General features: G+C 39.0%; 2 protein-coding genes across 2 annotated transcripts; one reads left to right on the top strand and one right to left on the bottom strand.

The window, feature by feature from the left end:
• Window positions 1-46: 46 nt before the first annotated feature.
• On the top strand, window positions 47-14,762 carry acp7 (acid phosphatase 7, tartrate resistant (putative)). Its single transcript, XM_082142462.1, has 14 exons — window positions 47-192; window positions 790-897; window positions 1,155-1,355; window positions 2,901-3,083; window positions 3,184-3,209; window positions 5,437-5,534; window positions 6,043-6,105; window positions 6,289-6,403; window positions 9,754-9,867; window positions 10,514-10,580; window positions 11,106-11,173; window positions 11,746-11,817; window positions 12,787-12,924; window positions 13,800-14,762. Exons 2-14 carry the CDS (start codon window positions 798-800, stop codon window positions 13,863-13,865), a joined length of 1,311 nt encoding a protein of 436 aa, XP_081998588.1. The 5' UTR covers window positions 47-192; window positions 790-797; the 3' UTR covers window positions 13,866-14,762.
• On the bottom strand, window positions 6,640-9,747 carry LOC309478957 (uncharacterized protein; the record flags this gene model as incomplete). The annotated part of the gene is made up of 9 exons (XM_082142803.1): window positions 9,028-9,747; window positions 8,374-8,428; window positions 8,091-8,331; window positions 7,886-8,028; window positions 7,672-7,811; window positions 7,610-7,640; window positions 7,128-7,577; window positions 6,865-7,053; window positions 6,640-6,703 (listed from the first exon to the last, which is right to left on the bottom strand). Exons 1-9 carry the CDS (start codon window positions 9,062-9,064, stop codon window positions 6,640-6,642), a joined length of 1,350 nt encoding a protein of 449 aa, XP_081998929.1. The 5' UTR covers window positions 9,065-9,747.
• Window positions 14,763-22,780: the final 8,018 nt, after the last annotated feature.

Here is a 22,780-nt window from a genome sequence, read left to right as displayed (position 1 = left end):
AATTTAATCAGTGTTGGTTATTTCTCAAGTCCTTTTATAAAAACGACACGACGACGTGAGCGCGCACGTCGCCGCACACACGTGGGAACGGAGCGTCACGTGATCTGACGGAAAAAACACTGATCATGTGACCATCAGCTGAGCTGAAGCAGTTTGAGGAAACAAACACACCAATCAACATTAAATCAGCAGGTTCGTGTTTGTTAGCTTAACTTTACATGTTTTTGCCCTTAAAAAATGCTTATTAATTTAGCTGAGAGTGTTTATTAATTAAAGGTTTATTTATATGGTATCTTAGTGGTTGATTAGATGTGTATTTTTTAAAATTATTTTAGTGTTTGTTAATGAAGGTTTTATTCATATCGTATTTATTGGTTGTTGAAGTTTATCTGTAATATACAGTTTGTTAAATGTTTGATAAATGATGTCCTGCTGAATTAACTCAGTTTTGTCAGTGGTGGATTTATACTGTCCTCCATCAATTAATCTCTGCATTAAAACATTCAGAGCAATTTATAACTTGCAAAGTTATTCAGAAATGAAGGAAGTTTTGATCTAGCTGAGAAAAATATGTTTCTTTTCAACATTACGAGAATGTATATCACATGTTAGTGTTGTTATAAGAACTTTCCATAAACATTATTTTAAGAATGTTTTGTCCTAACATTTAAATAGCTTTGAAAAAAAATCATTATTTCTGTCATCTCTTGCACATTTGATCTGTGTATTTCCAGTGTTTTTGTACAGTGAACTCTTGCACAATCTGATGTCTGATCATGTGACCCTCAGGTCAGCTCATGATGATGTCACGTCTTCTTCTTCTGTGTTTCTGTGGCTCCGTCGCTGCCGTGCCGCCCGTAGGAACTCAACCTGAGCAGGTGCACATCTCATATCCAGGTGAGCGCTCACCCGGCCCTAGTGAAGGAAAACTGTACCTTACTGTATTTGATATATAGTCCCTTTTCCAATAGTACATTGCAAATATGCTAACAAAAAATTGTACTATCTTTAAATATATTAAAAGTATATTAGCATTATGCTTTTACCTTTAGGGCAGTGATTGACAGCTGTCAGTCAAAGAGGATAATTCCTCCGCATTACAGTAATGCAGGTGTGAGTGTCATGTGACCCGATGATGATGTGTGTGTACGCAGGTGTCTCGGGCTCTATGCTGGTCACATGGTCCACAGCCAATGAGACGGAGAGTGTTGTGGAGTTCGGGGTGTGGGGGGGGAAACTCTTCAGTCACTCAGCGAAGGGAAACTCCAGCGTCTTCATCAATGAAGGACTAGAGCGCAGAAGTGTGTTCATCCACCGGGTCACACTGAGAGACCTGAGGCCCGGCACCGCGTACGGTAAACACACCTGACAGTTAATATTATACATGTGTCTGAATCATATCAACTAATAATTATACTCATTATAGCACTGCATTGTTTGATGCATTATTTATTTATTTTATTCAAAATTATTTAATTTTAATTGAATTTATTTAGTTGTTGTAATCTAATTTTTTAAAAACATTTTAATTAAATGTTTTATTTTTACACTGTTTTTCTCTAAACATTTCCACGGAGCTCTAATATATGATGATCTTCCCACGACGAAGGACACCCTCATGTTATAAATATGTCTAAATATTATTTGCAAAAAAATTCTATTAAGTTAATTATTACACTTTTTCTTCTCATTAAAGCAGTGTACTGTTAGATACATTATTTATTTATTTATTTATTCTCATTTATTTTCTTGTTTTAATAACATTTTTATTTATACATTTTTAATCTCATTTTCATTTATTTTTATATTATATTAATATTATTATTTAAAAAATATTTTGCAGATTTTCTTTAAACATTTCCATCCTAATATTTAAAAGCCATCTATTTAATTTCTTGTAAAAAGACTTTTATATTGTAAAATGTTTTATTATAAATGTCTAACAATTATGAAAACGAATTCTATTAAGTTAATTATTACACTTTTTCCACTCCTTATGGCAGTGTATTGGTAGATACATTATTTATTTTCATTTATTTACTCATTTTAATAAAACATTTATTTATCAAATTTTAATTGAATTTAATAAAAATTTTGAATAAGTTATATTTTTATTAGTATTTTTTCAAATGTTGCACTGTTTTTCTATTTAATTTTATGTACAAAGACTTACAGAATAAAATGTATAAATTATAATTTATAATAATAAATTGGAATAAATTATAAATATTTCTAAAAGTTATGGAAAACAGTTTTATTAAGTTAATTATAACACTTTTTCTACTCGTTATAGCGGTGCATTATTTATTAATATATCAATCAAGTTTTTATCATTTTTTAATCAATTTTTTTTTCATTTTTCATATTATATTTTTGCACTGTTTTTCTCTAAACATTTCCATGGACCCCTAAAACATGATCATCTTCGCACGAGGGACCGTGTGTGTGTGTGTGTGTGTGTGTGTGTGTGTGTGTGTGTGTGTGTGTGTGTGTGTGTGTGTGTGTGTGTGTGTGTGTTTCAGTGTATCACTGTGGCAGTGACTCTGGCTGGAGTGATGTATTCTCCTTCACCGCTGTGTGTGTGTGTGTGTGTGTGTGTGTGTGTGTGTGTGTGTGTGTGTGTGTGTGTGTGTGTGTGTGTGTGTGTGTGTTTCAGTGTATCACTGTGGCAGTGACTCTGGCTGGAGTGATGTATTCTCCTTCACCGCTCTGTGTGTGTGTGTGTGTGTGTGTGTGTGTGTGTGTGTGTGTGTGTGTGTGTGTGTTTCAGTGTATCACTGTGGCAGTGACTCTGGCTGGAGTGATGTATTCTCCTTCACCGCTCTGAGTGTGTGTGTGTGTGTGTGTGTGTGTGTGTGTGTGTGTGTGTGTGTGTGTGTGTGTGTGTGTGTGTGTTTCAGTGTATCACTGTGGCAGTGACTCTGGCTGGAGTGATGTATTCTCCTTCACCGCTCTGAATGAAAGCGTGAGTTTCAGCCCCAGATTCGCTGTGTTCGGAGACATGGGTAATGAAAACCCTCAGTCTCTGAGTCGACTGCAGAAGGACACACAGATGGGGATGTACGACGTCATTCTGCACATCGGTGAGACCAGCGCTTTACTGTCAGACTGTGGATGCTAGCTTTTTCACAGATTTTTTGGCATGTGGTGAAAGTGCATTACAGCATGTGATTGTTTTCTCAGGGGACTTTGCGTATGACATGGATGAGGTAAGAACACACACACACACACACACACACACACACACATCAAGGGCTGTTAACATGACGTCTGTTCACATGCATCAAGTGTCACGATGATCATCAACAAGCTAACCGCATAAATAAAGTCTGAATTCTTTCCGTATGTACATTTTAAAGCCGTTTTATATATAAAAAATGTTTTTACCAAAAGGTCATAGTTTAGTGTCCATGATCATTTACTTTCTCTCTTTGACACTGACGATTAAAGGCACAGTTCAGCTGAACACTATCGTTCTTTCATCTTTTACTCGCATTCATGTCATTAAAATAGACATATCTTTTTTTATCAAGGGAAAATTGGACCCCATTGACATTTTATTGCATGGACAAAAAATACTGAGGCATTTCTCAAAATATCTTCTTTTATGCTGCACAAAAGAAAGAAAGTCATACAGGTTTGAACAACACGAGGACGAGTAAATGATGACAATGATCATTTCTGAGTCAACGATCCCTTTAAAACTGTGTTAATGATGATCAGCATCATTTTGAAACGACTGTCTAATGTTTCTCATAACATCGTAATCTGAGATGAACCAGAAAAACAAGCGCTTCTGCTTGTTGAAGGTGTTCAGTTATGGTTATGGAAGTGTCACGCTGGCTGTCTGGAAAATAGATGGATCTGATTTGATTCTGTCATGACCAAGGCTTCCAGATCAACTCAATGATGGATCAGTTTCATTTACATTACATTGACATCGATGCATTTGGTATCCAACATGTTGCATTCGATGTATTTATTTTATGTTAAAAAGTGTCAATTTTATCTGTTAAAACATGTCTATTTTATCGTTTGAAAAGTGTCAATTTTATCGGTTAAAAAGTGTCAAATTTATCGGTTAAAAAGTGTCATTTTATCAGTTGAAAAGTGTCAATTTTATCGGTTAAAAAGTGTAAATTTTTATCGGTTGAAAAGTGTCCATTTTATCGGTTAAAAAGTGTCAATTTTATCGGTTAAAAAGTGTCAATTTTATCGGTTAAAAAGTGTCAATTTTATCGGTTGAAAAGTGTCAATTTTTATCGGTTGAAAAGTGTCAATTTTTATTGGTTAAAAAGTGTCAATTTTATCGGTTGAAAAGTGTCAATTTTTATCGGTTGAAAAGTGGCAATTTTATCGGTTGAAAAGTGTCAATTTTTATCGGTTGAAAAGTGTCAATTTTTATCGGTTGAAAAGTGTCAATTTTATCAGTTGAAAAGTGTCAATTTTTATCGGTTGAAAAGTAGCAATTTTTATCGGTTGAAAAGTGTCAATTTTATCAGTTGAAAAGTGTCAATTTTATCGGTTGAAAAGTGTCAATTTTTATCGGTTGAAAAGTAGCAATTTTTATCGGTTAAAAAGTGTCAATTTTATCGGTTGAAAAGTGTCAATTTTTATCGGTTGAAAAGTGGCAATTTTATCGGTTGAAAAGTGTCAATTTTTATCGGTTGAAAAGTGTCAATTTTTATCGGTTGAAAAGTGTCAATTTTTATCGGTTAAAAAGTGTCAATTTTATCAGTTGAAAAGTGGCAATTTTATCGGTTGAAAAGTGTCAATTTTATCGGTTAAAAAGTGTCAATTTTATCGGTTGAAAAGTGTACATTTTATCGGTTGAAAAGTGTCAATTTTTTATCGGTTAAAAGGTTTCAATTCTGTCGGTTAAAAAGTGTCTGTTTTATCATCTTTCACGGTTCACCCTTTTGATTGTTGACCAAGTGTAAGACTAATATTATTACTGTAAACCTTATTCCCAGCAGCTCCATCTCTGATTTCTAACGGGAATGAAAGCGAGGCTGTGAGGGATAGACGTACATCTCTTCAGAGGGTTGTTCTGTTATTTCATGTGTTTTTGGATTGTTCTGCTGACGAAACACTACAAAAATATCTTTCAGGAGGCAAAAAACTCCAGACAACACGAGCTGTAAATTGAAATTATACAAATATGAAAAATGTATTAAATACAAATTATATTTAATTAATTATTATTATATATAAATATGAACATTTTAAGTGATCTAGAAGCATTATTCAGTTTTTTACAGCGGATGCCATTGAAAACACAATAAGTCTGTTCCTCACAGCCTCGCTTTCATACCTGTCGTGGCGCTGCTCTGAATAAGGTCTCTTACCTGTAAGATAAGGAAGCTTACAGGTTAAGTACAATTCCAGCTCTGTTGACAGTATTGTGTGTGTGTGTGTGTGTGTGTGTGTTCTCAGGACAACGGTAGGATCGGTGATGAGTTCATGAAGCAGATCCAGTCCATCGCTGCTTACACACCGTACATGACCTGTCCAGGAAACCACGAGTCCGCATTGTGAGTGTGTTTAACCTGTTCTTATCTTAAACCTGATCTCAACCTCAGTGTCTTTCAGGAGGCATTACGGGACTTTAACCAGGTTACAAACTCATATTGAGGGCAGAAATTAGCCAGATTTCTAGAGTGAAAGTGTCCTAACAGTGCAAAAAATCTTCATTATTCCAAACATTTGACCGGGAGTGTAAATGATTCACCAGACGCATGTGTTTAGTGAAGTCTTGTGTGCAGTTTGACCTCTGACCACTGGAGGGAAGCACAGGCCTGTGGAGTTATGTTTATTGCAGAATGTACATAACAAGAAAATGACCCCTGACCCCTTAACGTTTGACCCCACCCTCTCCGTTCACTGACCCTGAATTTGTCCGTGTTTAAACACACACCCGTATCTCATGTTTATGAGCCGGTTGAAACTTGAGAGTGTTGGTGTGTTTCTCACTGGTGTTTGTTTCACATGATGAGTGAGTCGCTTTGGTTTTCAGTCCGTCTGTGTTTATTCTTCTTCCAGTAATTTCTCCCACTACCGGAAGCGTTTCAGTATGCCGGGACACACGGAGAATCTGTGGTACAGGTACGATTTATCATGAGAGAAAGCTGGAAAAACTCCTGAAGTTTTGCTTTAAACACAGAGAGAGTCCAGCTCTGCTAGTTTGTTAATCATTTTCTGAACAATGAAGCATGTTTATAAGTGTGTGTGTGTGTGTGTGTGTGTGTGTGTGTGTGTGTGTGTGTGTGTGTGTGTGTGTGTGTGTAGCTGGAACGTCGGTCCTGCTCACATCATCTCCTTTTCCACGGAAGTGTATTTCTATCTGGAATACGGCCTTGATCTGCTCTTCAGACAGTACGACTGGCTACGGAAGGATCTCGAGGTACAAACACAGCAGATGCTGCTGAGATGGATTGTTTTGTGGATGATTATTGTCATAATCTTTACAATAAGGTCCCATTAGTCAATGTATTAACTAAAAATGAGCAATGCATGTGGTTAACTAACTTGAACAAATTAAACCTGAAAAGTTGTGTTCTGTTTAAAGGTGGGATCAGTAGTTTTTGAAATATGCTGTTTGGAAGTTACACGTTACAACAAACGTGTAGCCGATCAGCATCAGGGGGCGTATGACGGTGCAGGAGAGAGAACGAGCAAGAGGGAGATATGAACTGAAGAAAGACTGCAGAAATACAGATGAGACACAATACAAAAGAGAAAAGCTCAGAAGAAATTACTGGAAAATAAAGGGTTATGTCTGGGCAAGAGCTTTAGGACCCGTGTTAATATTAGAAACGCTTTCCAGCGCTGGAGAGAGCGAAGCGGGAACGCCTGAAAACACACGCGGATGTTGCTTTGATTCTAGTCCACACGTGAGTAACACTGATGAACACTGAGTAGCACTGGGTAACACTGAGCAACACTGATGAACACTGATGAACACTGAGTAACACTGGGTAACACTGAGTAACACTGAGCAACACTGATGAACACTGGGTAACACTGATGAACACTGAGTAGCACTGGGTAACACTGGGGGGTAATACTGAGAAACATTGGGTAACACTGAGAAACATTAGGTAACACTGAGGAGCACTGGGTAACACGTGAGGAACACTGGGGAACATTGGGTAACACTGAGTAGCACTGGGTAACACTGGGGGGTAATACTGAGAAACATTGGGTAACACTGAGAAACATTAGGTAACACTGAGGAGCACTGGGGAACATTGGGTAACACTGAGTAGCACTGGGTAACACGTGAGGAACACCGAGGAACACTGGGTAACACCGGGTAACACGTGAGGAACACTGGGTAACACTGGGGAACATTGGGTAACACTGAGGAACACTGGGTAACACTGAGAAACACTGGGTAACACTGAGTAACACTGGGGAACACGTGAGTAACACTGAGGTACACTGGGGAACACGTGAGTAACACTGAGGAACACTGAGTAACACTGGGTAACACTGGGTAACACGTGAGTAACACTGGGTAACACGTGAGGAACACTGAGGTACACTGGGGAACACGTGAGTAACACTGAGGAACACTGGGTAACACGTGAGTAACACTGGGTAACACGTGAGGAACACGTGAGTAACACTGAGGAACACTGGGTAACAATGAGTAACACTGAGGAACACGTGAGTAACACTGATGAACACTGAGTAGCACTGGGTAACACTGAGCAACACTGATGAACACTGATGAACACTGAGTAACACTGAGCAACACTGATGAACACTGGGTAACACTGATGAACACTGAGTAGCACTGGGTAACACTGGGGGGTAATACTGAGAAACATTGGGTAACACTGAGAAACATTAGGTAACACTGAGGAGCACTGGGTAACACGTGAGGAACACTGGGGAACATTGGGTAACACTGAGTAGCACTGGGTAACACTGGGGGGTAATACTGAGAAACATTGGGTAACACTGAGAAACATTAGGTAACACTGAGGAGCACTGGGTAACACTGGGGAACATTGGGTAACACTGAGTAGCACTGGGTAACACGTGAGGAACACCGAGGAACACTGGGTAACACCGGGTAACACGTGAGGAACACTGGGTAACACTGGGGAACATTGGGTAACACTGAGGAACACTGGGTAACACTGAGAAACACTGGGGAACACGTGAGTAACACTGAGGTACACTGGGGAACACGTGAGTAACACTGAGGAACACTGGGTAGCACTGGGTAACACGTGAGTAACACTGGGTAACACGTGAGGAACACTGAGGTACACTGGGGAACACGTGAGTAACACTGAGGAACACTGGGTAACACGTGAGTAACACTGGGTAACACGTGAGGAACACGTGAGTAACACTGAGGAACACTGGGTAACAATGAGTAACACTGAGGAACACTGGGTAACAATGAGTAACACTGAGGAACACGTGAGTAACACTGAGTAACACTGAGGAACACTGAGGGACACGTGAGTAACACTGGGTAATACTGAGTAACACTGAGTAGCACTGGGGGGGGGTAATACGGAGTAACAGTGGGTAACACTGAGTAGTACTGGGTAACACTGAGAAACACTGGGGGGGGGGGAGTAACACTGAGTAACATTGGGTAACACTGGGGGATAATACTGAGGAACACTGGGGAACACGTGAGGAACACTGGGTAACACTGAGTAGCACTGGGTAACACTGGGGGGTAATACTGAGGAACACTGGGTTGGGGGAGGAACACTGAGGAACACTGGGTTGGGGGAGGAACACTGGGTAACACTGAGAAACACTGGGGAACACGTGAGTAACACTGAGGTACACTGAGTAGCACTGGGTAACACTGGGGGGTAATACTGAGGAACACTGGGTTGGGGGAGTAACACTGAGGAACACTGGGTTGGGGGAGTAACACTGAGGAACACTGGGTAACACTGAGAAACACTGGGGAACACGTGAGTAACACTGAGGTACACTGGGGAACACGTGGGTAGCACTGGGTAACACGTGAGGAACACTGGGTAACACGTGAGGAACACTGGGTAACACTGGGTTTGAGTGTCATTGTGTGTCTGGAGCTGATGTGCTGTTGGCAACTTACAACCAACTAATGTTTGTAATTACTATTGTGTACTCTACGTACATTTTTTGTGTTTCCTTGTCATTCGTTCATCATCTGCGCTGTATTTTTCGTGAAGCATTATTCTTTTGCGCTTCTGCTACGATAAACAAACACCCTCTCTTGGATTGCGTGCGTAACGACTGCTAGTGAATGCGGTGTTTAGCGTCAGTGTTAGCGCACTCGACCCGCTTGCAGGGGAATCAGGGTTCGAGACCGACTCGGCGGTTAGGATTGGATTGTGAGTTTTGGAGGCGGAGCAATGAAGAAGGGGTGTGTTTGTTTGGGTTGATTTCAAACATCAGCATTGGCCAACAGCATATTTCAAAAACGACTTTCCCCACCTTTAACCACTTGTGTTATAATAGTGTTGTGTGTTTGTATAGTGTTGTGTGTTTGTGTGTGTCTCGCTGTCGTTGTGCTCTGTTTTACCACATGTGTTGTGTGTTTGTGTGTGTCTCGCTGTCGTTGTGCTCTGTTTTACCACATGTGTTGTGTGTTTGTGTGTGTCTCGCTGTCGTTGTGCTCTGTTTTACCACATGTGTTGTGTGTTTGTATAGTGTTGTGTGTTTGTGTGTCTCGCTGTCGTTGTGCTCTGTTTTACCACATGTGTTGTGTGTTTGTGGTGGGTTCAGGAGGCGTCCCGTCCAGAGAATCGAGCACAGAGACCGTGGATCATCACGATGGGACACAGACCCATGTATTGTTCTGATGATGATGGGGACGACTGCACACGCTTCCAGAGCTACGTATGTGTCTGACCTGATCTGACATTCAACAGCGCTCTAATGTCTTCAGTTCATTCTCATCAGTCCACGTGTTTAACCTCACATACGCTCTCCTCTCGAGTCTATTAAAGTGCCCCGATTATGCTATTTTAAAGGCTCCTAGTTTAGTTTGGGAGTCTCCTACAACAGGTTGTGAAAAGAACGTAGGCTCAGGGTGTTACTTGCCATTTCTTTGTAATTATTTATGAAATTTACTAGAAGTTTTAAAGTAAATCCTGCTTAAATAATTTTCAGTGTAATAATGATGCTTGAGGATTCAGATGATCTAGAGTTTATAAAGATTCATAAATATTTTTTGTAGACCATAAACAGTAACATTACACAGATGTAAACAATCACATTTCAGAAATGTTTGCATAGTAACAAACAAACATTTTTAAAAAGGTTTGCTGAAGGATCTGGAAATAACTCATGATTTAATGTGATGAAGCTCCTAAACTAGTTCTTCCTCAGTAGAGTTATTTATCTGTCTGTAATATAAACCTGAAGGAATCTAGTCAGACAGTGTTTCTGTGTTCATTGTGCATGAGACGTTTGGTGTAAAGATGGATCCGCCTCAGATTAATGGTGTGTTTGTGTGTTTGTTCATGATCTATCTCCATCTCAGGTCCGCCTCGGACGCAACGACACCAAACCTGTTGCTCCTGGACTGGAGGATTTATTCTATCAGTACGGTACGAGCTTTAGAGATATTGGTCAATTTTACTTCCATAACATTCGTCTTCTTTTAGACTAGCGTAAAGAAAACAAGTGTTTATTTTAATATTTATATATTAGCATTTGCAGAGTTTGAGTCAGAAATCTCCACTTTAGCAGCTTCACACACTTTACACTTTTATTCACATCTGTATCCTGAAGGGTTTGTTCATATATCGTAACATTTTACTCCTAAAAACATGGTGAAAATGTATTTTGTTTTTTATCCAATGTTCATATTTCTGAAAATGTATGCAAATGAGTGCATATTTAATTAGATAATGCATCATTTACATATTTAAACAGCATTTCTGAAAACTGGGGAAGTATAATGCTCTCTATTAGATATAGTTTTCACTCATATTCACCTGTAGTTTCTTGCCTTCAGGATGCCTGCACATGTGGATCTGTATAATGAATCTTTAATGATGAGGTGTGTGTGTGTGTGTGTGTGTGTGTGTGTGTGTGTGTGTGTGTGTGTGTGTGTGTGTGTGTGTGTGCAGGAGTGGATCTGGAGCTCTGGGCTCATGAACACACGTATGAGAGACTCTGGCCTGTGTACGGATACAAGGTAATCATGTGCTGACATCACTACACTGATCAGTTAAAGTGCCTCTATTAATGCTTTGTGGGATATGATTTATGGGGTATTATGTAATAAAGCTGTTCGTGAGTGTAAAAGCTCTGCAAAGTTTCAAAGATAAATGGAGATGTTGTCTCCTAAAAGAAAGAAGTGATTCTGAACTGAAACGAGTCGTCAGTAGTTCAGTCTCACTTCCTGCTGTAGGTTTGTAACTCATTTGCATAATGCCTGCCTCTGGTCTTGATTGGCTGAACAGCGTCTCTTGGCCCCGCCCTCAAACACTGTAGTGTATCTGAGACTGGAAGAGTTTGGTTTGTGAAACCCACGCCATCGTTACTGTTCGTATCACTGTGATCAAGAGCTGAGATTCAGATATGATAATGAGCGTTTGCTTTCTGACCAATCAGAGCAGAGCAGCTCTCAGAGAGGCGGAGCTTAGAGAGACTGAATCTTCGATGGAAGCGTTTCAGACTTTCACTGATGCTGCAGTGGAGATTATGAGGACATTATGTGTGGAGATGATTATGAAAATGAAGATGACGTGTCTCTGTGTCTCACAGGTGTTTAACGGGAGCTCTGAAGAGCCGTATGTGAATCCTAAAGCACCCGTGCATATAATCACCGGATCAGCCGTGAGTATCATCAGTGTGAAACACAACATCACTTACACTCATGCCTTCATGATGGAGATCTAGCTGACGGTGTTCTACAGTAAACTACAGTAAACACTGTGTGCTGTCTATCAGAGATCGCAGCTCATGATGTGCAACAGTAAACATTTATTAGTTACTTTATCACATGACCTAAACTATACATTATATAAACAATAAACATTTACAGGGTTCGCTCAGGCTTGAAGTGTTGAATTTGACTTTTTGAAATGTCATATTTCTGAAAAGTGCTTGAATTATTGAAAGACAATGAATGTGAAATTAGAGTTTAATTTTATCGATAAAAAAAAAATTTTCATGCAAAATGAACACTGCAGCTCATCTGATATAGAGCCATTTCACACGACTACCAACGTGATATTACTCATAAATCTCCAAGTATATGATACAGCTTTCATTCAAGTCAATCATATATTCATGGAAATAAATCAGTTTGAATAAGGAAAGCGACATCTTTATCATAATATCCTTTCACTGGTTAAAGTTCCACAGTTATTGCTTGTGCTGCACTTTATTTGTACCATTTTTTTTTTTTTTTTTTTTTTTTATCAAATTTTTTCTAAATTTGAAAGATAATAAAGACATTGTTTAATAAGTGAGATCTCTGATTGAAGTGCTTGGAAAGCATGATCATTTCTCAGTATCTGTACAAACCCTGCATTTATTACTTTATCACATGACTCAAACTCACCGTTTTAAAGAGACTGACATCTACAGACACTGATGGATCATGTGCAATAAACACTTGCTTTCTGCTAGTCTAGTTATGTAAAGCCAAACTGCTTTTGCACCAGTGTTTGCCTGTAGTGTCGTGCCTTAAATTACATTTTGTATTAATATAATCACTTCCAGCTCATTCATCACTGCAAATGGAAGGTCATGTTGAGTGCATTGCATTGTGGGATATTGACACTGATTTTGTCTGGTCAGGGATGTCGAGAAAAGCACGACGGCTTCATCCCGAAGCCTCGAGACTGGAGCGCGTTCAGAAGCTCTGATTACGGATACACACGCATGCATCTGATCAACAACACACACCTGTACCTGGAGCAGGTGTCCGACGACCAGGTGACACACACTCCACTCGCGGAAAGCCTTGCTGCTCTCTTCTCCTCTATTGTGTCGTATATCTGAGAGAACAGATGTGGGCGGGGCTTGATTGTGTCTGTGCGGAATTGATTGGATGATTGGATGGTTGTGGTTTGCTATCGACTGATCTCCTGTGAGTGACAGGTTATAGCCCCGCCCACATCATCAGAGAAGAGATGTTATTCTGATTCAAGATTATTAACACAATAATGATGTGCACACAAATCAGTCAGAACACACACATTTTGATTTCATGGTGACTTTAATGTCCATATGTGTGAGATCTACAGTGTGTCTCTGTCTGCATTAAACACACACACACACTCACACACACACACACACACACACACACACACACACACACACACACACACACACACACACACACACACACACACTGTCTCTGTCTGCAGTACACACACACACACACACATGTCTGGTTCACTATCTTTGTGGGGACTCTCCATAGACTTAATGGTTTTTATACAGTACAAACTGTATATTCTGTCCCCTTACACTAACCCTACCCCTAAACCTGCCCATCACAGAACACTTTCTGCATTTTTACATTTTCAAAAAAATATAATTTAGTATGTTTATTTACCCATTCCCCTCATGGGGACCGCTGGCTGGTCCCCACAATGGAGGTGATCTCAGGTTTTACTATCCTTGTGGGGACATTTGGTTCCCACAATGTAATATAAATCAAACACACTCACACACACACACACACACACACACACACACACACACACACTCACACTCACACACACACACACACACACACACACACTCACACTCACACTCACACACACACACACACACACACTCACTCTCTCTGTCTCTGTCTACAGTACGGTAAAGTGATCGATCAGATCACGCTGGTGAAGGAGAAACATGGACCGGACGCCTGGCTCTGAAGATCCTGATCCACATCAAACACACACTTTTACACACACACACACACACACACACACACACACACACACACTCGCATACACACACACATACACATACACACACACACTCTCTCAGGAAACACTGAAACCCAATCAGAAGCACTTTAGCTGTAATCACACACTGGAGGAACAGAAGCTCAGACGTGGATCTCCTCCTAAAGCTCTGGCAGGAACACACACACATGTTTGGAGTTTGAAGAGGAGACGACTCTTCAGACCGATGAATCCCACAGGATAATCCCTGAATCTCCAGGGAAACTCGTTCTCTTCACAGGAGGACACACAGATCACGCGTGATTGATCACGCTCGTCCACATGTGGTGAAGAGTCTGGAACCGGATGGACTGATGATCATTTAAATGTCCTCCTTGATCTAGCTTGTAAATGATTATACTTTAGTAAGGAGATAAACTGTGTGTAATTACTTCATTTTCTATAACCATGAGATCTTAATGCAGACGTTATGCTGCTTTTAAGGGGACGTTCACACAGAACACGATTTTCAGATGCATATTTTTTTATTCATATCTTTTTTACTTGAGTGCCGCGTTTTAATTACTCTGTGTTTTGCATGAGATTAATGATAAGAAGATACTAATGTAATATCTCATGTTAGCTCCTACAGTTGCACTGAATCTAGTGCATGTTTACATACTGTAGAAAAACTGCAACGCAGTGCAATTGTAGAATATGATTGAGAAATACTAATACTATTGCATTAGTGTTTTTATTATTAATAGTCATCTCATTTAAACTGAATGATGTGAGCGAATGTTTGTGACTCACTGTGGTTTGGAATCGAGTGATTACACTTTGAACTTCACGATCAGCTTTAATAAATTCATCTTGTGTCAGCAACTGGTGTGTGTGTGTGAGTGTGTGTGAGAGAGTGTGTGTGTGTGTGTGAGGAACGCATCAGGTTCTGGTTTCAGTTCTTCAGGATGAAGATTAGTGATGATGGACATATTTGTGGTCGAGCGGATCGGCAGGAGAAAGCGAGTTTTCGCTCAGGACTGACTCACATTATAGAGTTAATTTCCCATTACTCTGTTCCACATGGCAGAGAGTTCGTGTTATTTCTGAAGTGTCTGGAAAACGGTAAGCTTGAGCTGCCACGTGTATAAAGTATAAAAGTCTATTTTAACCTTCATCCTTCCCTCGCGTTCTGGAACAAATCCTTCCCTCGCGAAGCCCTAAAATTATACTTTTAAATACTTTTACATTATTTTATTTTTTTGTAGCTTATTTCATTTTGATAATATTTTTTCTATTTTTAAATGCAATTTTTTTTTTGATTTTTTTAATTTTTAATTTTATTTACCTTTAAATTACTAGATTTGATCAATAAATAATAAGCACATTCTTCACATTCCTTCAACTTATATTCAAAATAACTCACAATTTCATGCATAACTCTTTTAATTCAGCTCTAAATATCTTACATTGTGTGTCTTTACCGACGTCTTGTGGAAAAATAATAATATAAGATGATATTTCATGACTCTAGATGGCCTTATATCTCTATATGGAGTAAATGAGCTGTTCCTCTGGGTCCTAAAGCCAGTTCGCTTCAGTGTGCATTCAGAAACACATGTAGACATTACAAAATAATTTTTTGGTAAGGTTTTAGCATTTTTCGTTTTTTCTATGTGTACTGAAGCATTCCTCACATTCCATTCATTCCTAAGTGGTTCAAATGGACCCGAGAGGGAAGGATTTGTTACTTTTTTAAATTTCAATCACAAAACAAGTGGTTCAAGTGCGACAACAGTCCTGCGGTCTTGGACCCCCTGATGAACACTCAATCAAAATGCCTCATTCATTCATTCAATTTTTACAAATATTTCACAAATATTTTCGAAGGATGAGGGTAATTCAGTTTAAAAACTATAATCTCGTTCTTCTAGGGCTGATGTGTGCAGCATCTGTGTTTACTGGAGTCTACAGCAACAGTCCAGCAAACTCAGTAATGTGGGCCGGGGCTTGGCTCTATATTATTGTTGATTGGACGGTGAGATGTGGGCGTGGCACTCATACATGGAGGCGGGTCTGATTGCAGTGGGAAAGGGGCGGAGTTTAAGTGCACTAAGTGTCTAACTTCTAAAAGTCTAGCAATTCACTGAAGAGTCATATTAAAAAATAAACATACGGATGAAATCAGCTTAAAAAATTAGGCTGTAAAATGTTATAGATGTTTAAGTTCACGGTAAAGCAAATGTTCTTAACTAAACATTTTTATTTACAAAATATTTTACAAAGCTGTACGCCTAACCAAGTTGATATCACAAAAACTGAGCCATTAAAGGGATTTAAACCATGAAAACAAAATGTCAAAACATTTGACAGGATGAATTTTGAGTTTTGTAGTTAATAAATTTAACCCTTTAAAACTCATCTCTGATCACCAAAAATGACATCTAACTATTTTTTCCTTGAAAAACAATTCTTCATGCCTTAAATTATCTTGACTGTAACTCGACACCCTTGCCTCATTTAGTATGCGTTGTTCTATGAATATGCAAATGAGCCCCGCCTCCACTCACTCACTCAGCTCAGAGATCCACTGGTTGACGATCACACGTTGATCTGATTGGTTACAAGGTAGTTTGTGACGTCAGAAACACCAGCGATTTCAAAGTGTGTGTTTGAGACTGTCTTTGGTTCACTGCAGTTTTAAGGAGGAAATACTCAGCAATGCTGTCGACTTATGAACTTACACATGCTTTGTCTTAAAGCAGATTAAAAACACCACATAGACACATAAACTACATTAAAAGCTGGATTTACACCACAGGGGGACTTTACGATTTTGAATGATACCTAACTCATGATGATTATGTGTGATGATACCAGAGGTGCTCCTGACAGTGAACTTGAACAGCAGGAACGTCTAAACTAACAGAGAGAGTAAATATTGACCAAATGTTGATGGTTGGTGAAATATTTCTTAATGTTCTGGACGAGGAGCAGCAGATAAAGTGTGTGTCCTCAATGAAACGATTATAGCGAGACGTGAAGTGTGTGTGCGTGTGTGTGTGTGTGTGTTTCACAACATTCCCGAGGGACAGACACACACTTCTGATGGTTGTTTTTCTCCTTCATTAGACGAAACAGAAGTTTTCTTCTCTAGATGTTCCAGTTCCTCCTCCTCCTGTGTTTTCACATCTGAGCCGTTCCTGACACACACACACACACACACACACACACACACACACACACACACACACACACACACACACACACACACACACACACACACACACACACAAAACTCATTTCATTTTGATAATTTTTTCATATAGCAAGACTTAATATCTTCAGTCATTCTGCTTCTTCTCCAGTAAATGTGTCTTGATTTAAGAATGTTTAGATATTAGTGCTGGAGAACGAGACTGAAACTCTTTGTTACGCCCCAGGGTGTTCTAATATCATCTGTTGTGGGAAACGTGTGTGTGTGTGTGTGTGTGTGTGTCTCTCGCTCACTCTCTCTCTCTCACTCAGGTTAATTACCCTCAGCTGAAACTGAGTCCTGAGACGAGCAGAGGAGAATGATGCACTCAGAGAACCCTGTGCTGAGGAACTTCTCCCCAGCCTTAGACTGGAAATAAGTTGATTGATTTGATTTGATTTGATTGATTGACTGACATTTATTTATTGATTGATTGATTACAGTAATGATATTGTGAGTCTGATGGTTTCAGATGTGGACGGACTACAGTGTTGTATTAGCATTGATATACCATTATAGTTTTTTTTTTGTTTGTTTTTTTTCAGTCTTAGTTCAATCTTTAGCAATTTTGTTGATTTTATTATTATTTTTAAATGTTTTTACATATTTTCTTTGATATACTATTACAGTTTTTATTAATATTATTTTACATTTGAATTTTCATTTTAGTTAAAGTTTTAGTTTTATGTTTTGTCCTCATTATTTTATTATTAATATATTTTTTTGTCTGTCAAATTTTTTTTCATTAAATCATTTCTTATTATTCAGTTATTAGTAGCTATACTTCGAGTTAAACTGAACAAAAAAAAAGAAACACTGAAATGAAACAAGTTTTCATTTTTTTTATATTTAATTTGATTTCAATTAATGTTTGTTTTATTTAAAGTAACAAAAGCTGTCAGTTTCATCTGATGTGTGTGAGTGTGTGCAGAGGTTGGTCTGGCGTTTATCAGCTGGGTTCCTGTGAGTCACACACAGATTGGGATGAAACGAACTCTCTCCAGAACATCTGACGTTCTCCACACAGAAACAACACGGTTCTGAGATACAGCACTTCCTCTGAGGCCGAGAGAGATCAGAGCCGAACACCCGTCAGATCCGGCTCTGTTCAACACACACACACACACACACACACACACTCCTCCTCATCTTCATCTTCTGTCTCAGGCTCTTCTTTCTCTTTGAGGAGGGACACCAATCATTTTCATTCTGATTCACAAGCTTTTCAATCAATTTCGACTCAATATCGATTCATTTGGACACAGATCAGTGTTTCTCAAGGAAACAATGTCTCAGGAAACACTGTCAGTCGCTACATTACTGTATTAAAAGTTATAATTAACAACTAGTCCAAATTTATGTGTATATATATATACTGTATGTGTGTTTGTATATGAATAATTGGAGTAGAAAGATTTTTTTTTTTTTTTTACAGTGGAATTCATTCATGCCATAGACTGGCATCAAAGAAATATAATGTCTTAAAGTCTCCCTGTAGTCAATAACTATATCTCTTAAAACTCTTTAATCACCAAAATAACATATTTAAATGTTTTTTCCTTGAAAAAAAACGTCTTCATGCCTTAAAATATCTTGAATGTAACTCGACACCCTTGCCTCATTTAGTATGCGTGGTTATATGAATATTCAAATGAGCCCCGATCACACGTTGATCTGATTGGTTACAAGGTAGTTTGTGACGTCAGAAACACCAGCGATTTCAAAGCGTGTGTTTGAGACTGTCTTTGGTTCACTGCAGTTTTAAGGAGGAAATACTCAGCAATGCTGTCGACTTATGAATTTACACATGGTTTGTCTTAAAGCGTATTAATAACACCACATACACACATAAACAACATTAAACGCTGGATCTTCACCACAGGGGACAGAAATGTATTTGTGCGTAAGCTTGAACGAATGGCCTGAGCGGCAGATTTCCAGTGTTAGTTTGTGTGATTGCATGCATGTGTGTGTAGAAATCATGGTGTGAATAATGCACTGTGTTCGAGCGGCGACTCAAAGCTCTTCCTCTCGCTGTCGAGCCCAATAAAGGAAGAGTCGGAAACTGTGGCGTCAGAATGCAGGAATTCTGGGAGATTGAGAAGAAGCAGCTGCTGATGATGTCGTGAGTCACATGATTCACTCCCAGTGTTTCTGTCTCTGGATCAGTGAACCTGCCACACACACACACACACACACACACACACACTGCACTTTTGTCTTGTTTCCATCCAATCCAAATATCTAAAAATTCTCAAATCAAGATGCATTTACTAGATGAGTAAAATACCATAGGATATTATGTCCTGTTTTCTGGGAATATTTAAATCAAATTAGTTTTTGCTTTAAAAAAGCTAAATGATCTTAATTCAAACAGAAACAACATTATTTTTCTGACCCCATTGGCAGATTATTGTGCTTGTTTTAAGCAAAAACTAATTTGATTTATATTCCCAGAAAACAAGACATAATATCATTTGGCATTTTACTAGATATTTGGAGTAAGAGTAAAACACTGAGAAGCAGCGCAACAGCCACTGTCGCTCAGATAGAGATAGAAAACACATGAAACGATGAGATCTGAGGAGACGAGCTCGCGCTTGTTGTGCTGATGTTGTGCGGTTTCCATGGTGACAGATGTGTTGTTGTGCGGTTTCCATGGTGACAGATGTGCTGTTGCACAAGCGTTTGCTTATCGACGCTCCTCCAGATGTGTTCATGCATGTTTTATGTGGCCTTTCCTCAATATCACGACCTCAGGGGGAAGTGGATGCGAACAGTGTTTATTTCTCCAGCGTGACTCATGCACTAAAATTAATTTAGTTTCATAGTAATATTAACAAGAGAGAATTTAAACAAATATTTACGGTGTCTCTATTAAGGCTATTCATTCATTTCATAGACTGGCATAAAAGAAAAATAATGTATTAAAGTCTCCCTGTAATCATTAATTTTATCACTTAAAACTCATCTTTGATCACCAAAATTATATATTTAAACGTTTTTTCCTTGAAAAAATGTCTTTGTGTCTTAAAATATCTTGACTGTAACTCGACACCCTCGCCTCATTTAGTATGCGCGGCTCTATCAATATGCAAATGAGCCCCGCCTCCCCTCACTCACTCAGCTCAGAGATCCTCTGTTTGACGATCACACGTTGATCTGATTGGTTTCAAGGTAGTTTGTTTAATTTAGTCTCATTAAAAAAAAACTAATGATAATTTTAGAAATGTTCACTGTGTGTCTATAAAGGCTTCTCTAATGTCTGACGCCTCTGAGCTGATCACAGTGGATTTCGTCTCATTATCTGCAGTGCATGAAGTGAATAGCAGGATTGAGGACTCGGAAGTTTCCGGAAGTGTCCTTATATGGTCACACACACACACACACACACACACACACACACACACACACTTCCGGCCTCCTGACTCAGTGATGGAGGAGAACCAACACAATCAAGAGCGATCGATCACATGGGGAATCTCAACTCTGAACTTGTTGGAGTCTCACCAACTCGGAATGACAAGAATCCTGTTCGCTGTTCCCGGATCAGGCTGAGGTTTGTCCCGCAATCCCACATGGTGGAACGGCCTTAGAACATATTTTTGTTGGCTGAGTCTGTACTAACCGCTTATGATGATGAAGATGAAGATGAATATGATGATGATGATGATGATGATGATGATGATGGTGGTGGTGGTGATGATGATCGCACAGCAAGACATAACCCAAATAATACATGGCTTTAATTAGCTGTGAAAAACACACACATGCAGAGAATTATGCAGACATGACATCAATATCATGATTATGTAATTGATTTATTAGTAAACACTTCTAGACTAGTTTACCCCAGTAGCGCTGAGTGGAAAATATCACAAACAGATCTGGAATATAAAGACCAGTAAAAGCATTATTGTGTGTGTGTGTGTGTGTGTGAGAGAGAGAGAGTTTGTGTGTTTGTGTGTGTGTGTGAGTGTTTGTAGCTGTGTGTGTGTGTGTGTGTGTGTGAGAGAGAGAGAGAGAGAGCGCGAGAGAGAGAGAGTTTGTGTCTGTGAGTGTTTCTGTGTGTGTGTGAGCGTTAGTTTGTGTGTGTGAGAGAGAGAGAGAGAGAGTGTGTGAGTGTGTGTGTGTGTGTGTGTGTGTGTTATAATTTGTACATGTTCTATAATGTTGAATTGCTGCAGAAATGATGCTGAACTCAGAAACTCATTGATAAATAATGAACCACATTTTTGGAAACACTGAGACTTTCCAGTGTTTATATATATATAATGACTTTCAATTTAAAGTAATCATTACAATTAATTCTATAAAAAATGCAGTAAAACATTAACATATTTAATTCTGACTCTTGTAAATGATGCAGCGTTATGTACATGTGAAGCTCGTGTTCTGGATTCTGCAGCTTCACGGTTATTTCACACACTATTATAGTTCATATTTTGAATTGCTTACATTTTCTGTTATTTAAATTTCTGGTCATGTTTTAGTAATTTAGTTTTGTGTTTTTGACATTTTTAAAATTGTGTCTATATTTGTACACTTTTTAGTTTGACTTGTTTTAGAATATTAGGTTAAACTTAAACAAACTTGGCAAATTAGATAAAGAAAATAAGTTTATTTTATTTAAATATTAAATTATATATTTATTTGTTATATATGTAGTTATGTGTTTATTTCTTTCAAGAAACAAGTTCTTTTTTTGCGATGTGTGTGTGAAAGAGCCGAGACTGAAGAGTGTTGCACAATCACTGGAGTCTGTGAACATTTATTCCATTATGAGATTGAATTCTTCTGTCATTCAGATGGAATTCACCTGGAGACTTTTAAACGTTTGGCAGGAGTTTATACCTGTGTGTGTGAGAGGGAGAGAGAGAGAGAGAGTGAGAGAGAGTGAGAGAGAGAGAGAGTGAGAGTGAGTGTGTTAGTTCTGTCCTCACAGGGTTGAGTTGAAGATGATGCTTCTTCATCCAGCAAGAAATGCGTGTCAGGCTGAGATGCGAGCAGGAGTGAGAGGTAGAGTTGTGTGTAAGCCATGTCTCTGAATGACAAGTCCTAGTGAAGGCATGTAGATGGAGAAGAGAAGCGGTCCCAGCACTGAGCCCTGAGGCACTCCAGTAGCTCTGTGTTTAATCACATGGGTTAGTGTTACAGCGAGTCTGCGGTCGGTGGATTCACTCTGTGTTTACATTCTGTTCTCATGACTGTGAGTCTTTAACCACACATTAGATGAATGCGCTGTGATTTCAGACTTCAGAATGAGTGGATATGTCCAGATCTATCCTTGAATGTGGAGCAGCTCAGATCATTCGGTTCATTGTTAGAGTTTGATGTGATTGCAGATCTCTTCTGAAACTCAAGCGGAGACACTCATATGAGATTACAAATGTACACTTACTTATTGACACTGACAGTTAAAGGAGTCGTTCACTTCAGAATTAAAATCTCCTGATAGTTCACTCTCCTCCTCGTCATCCAAGATGATCATGTGTTTCTTTCTTCAGTGGAAAAGAAATGAAGGTTTTTGAGGAAAACACTCCAGGATGTTCCTCCATATAGTGTCTTCAATGGAGTCCAACGGGTCGAAGGTCCAGATGTGAGTTTCAGTGCAGCTTCAAAGTCTCGACACGATCCAGCCGAGGAA

The sequence above is a fragment of the Leuciscus leuciscus genome (assembly GCF_965113295.1).
Source record: "Leuciscus leuciscus genome assembly, chromosome: 17".
Lineage (NCBI taxonomy): Eukaryota > Metazoa > Chordata > Actinopteri > Cypriniformes > Leuciscidae > Leuciscus > Leuciscus leuciscus.
The sequence above is the reverse complement of the archived record's forward strand: the minus strand, read 5'-3'. Positions and strand labels throughout refer to the sequence as shown.

Coding starts and splice junctions, on each gene's coding strand:
- acp7 (XM_082142462.1), top strand. CDS start 798: ATGATGATGTCACGTCTTCTTCTTCTGTGTTTCTGTGGCTCCGTCGCT. Junction 6,106..6,288: donor ACGGAGAATCTGTGGTACAG/GTACGATTTATC, acceptor GTGTGTGTGTAG/CTGGAACGTCGGTCCTGCTC. Junction 11,174..11,745: donor GGCCTGTGTACGGATACAAG/GTAATCATGTGC, acceptor TGTGTCTCACAG/GTGTTTAACGGGAGCTCTGA.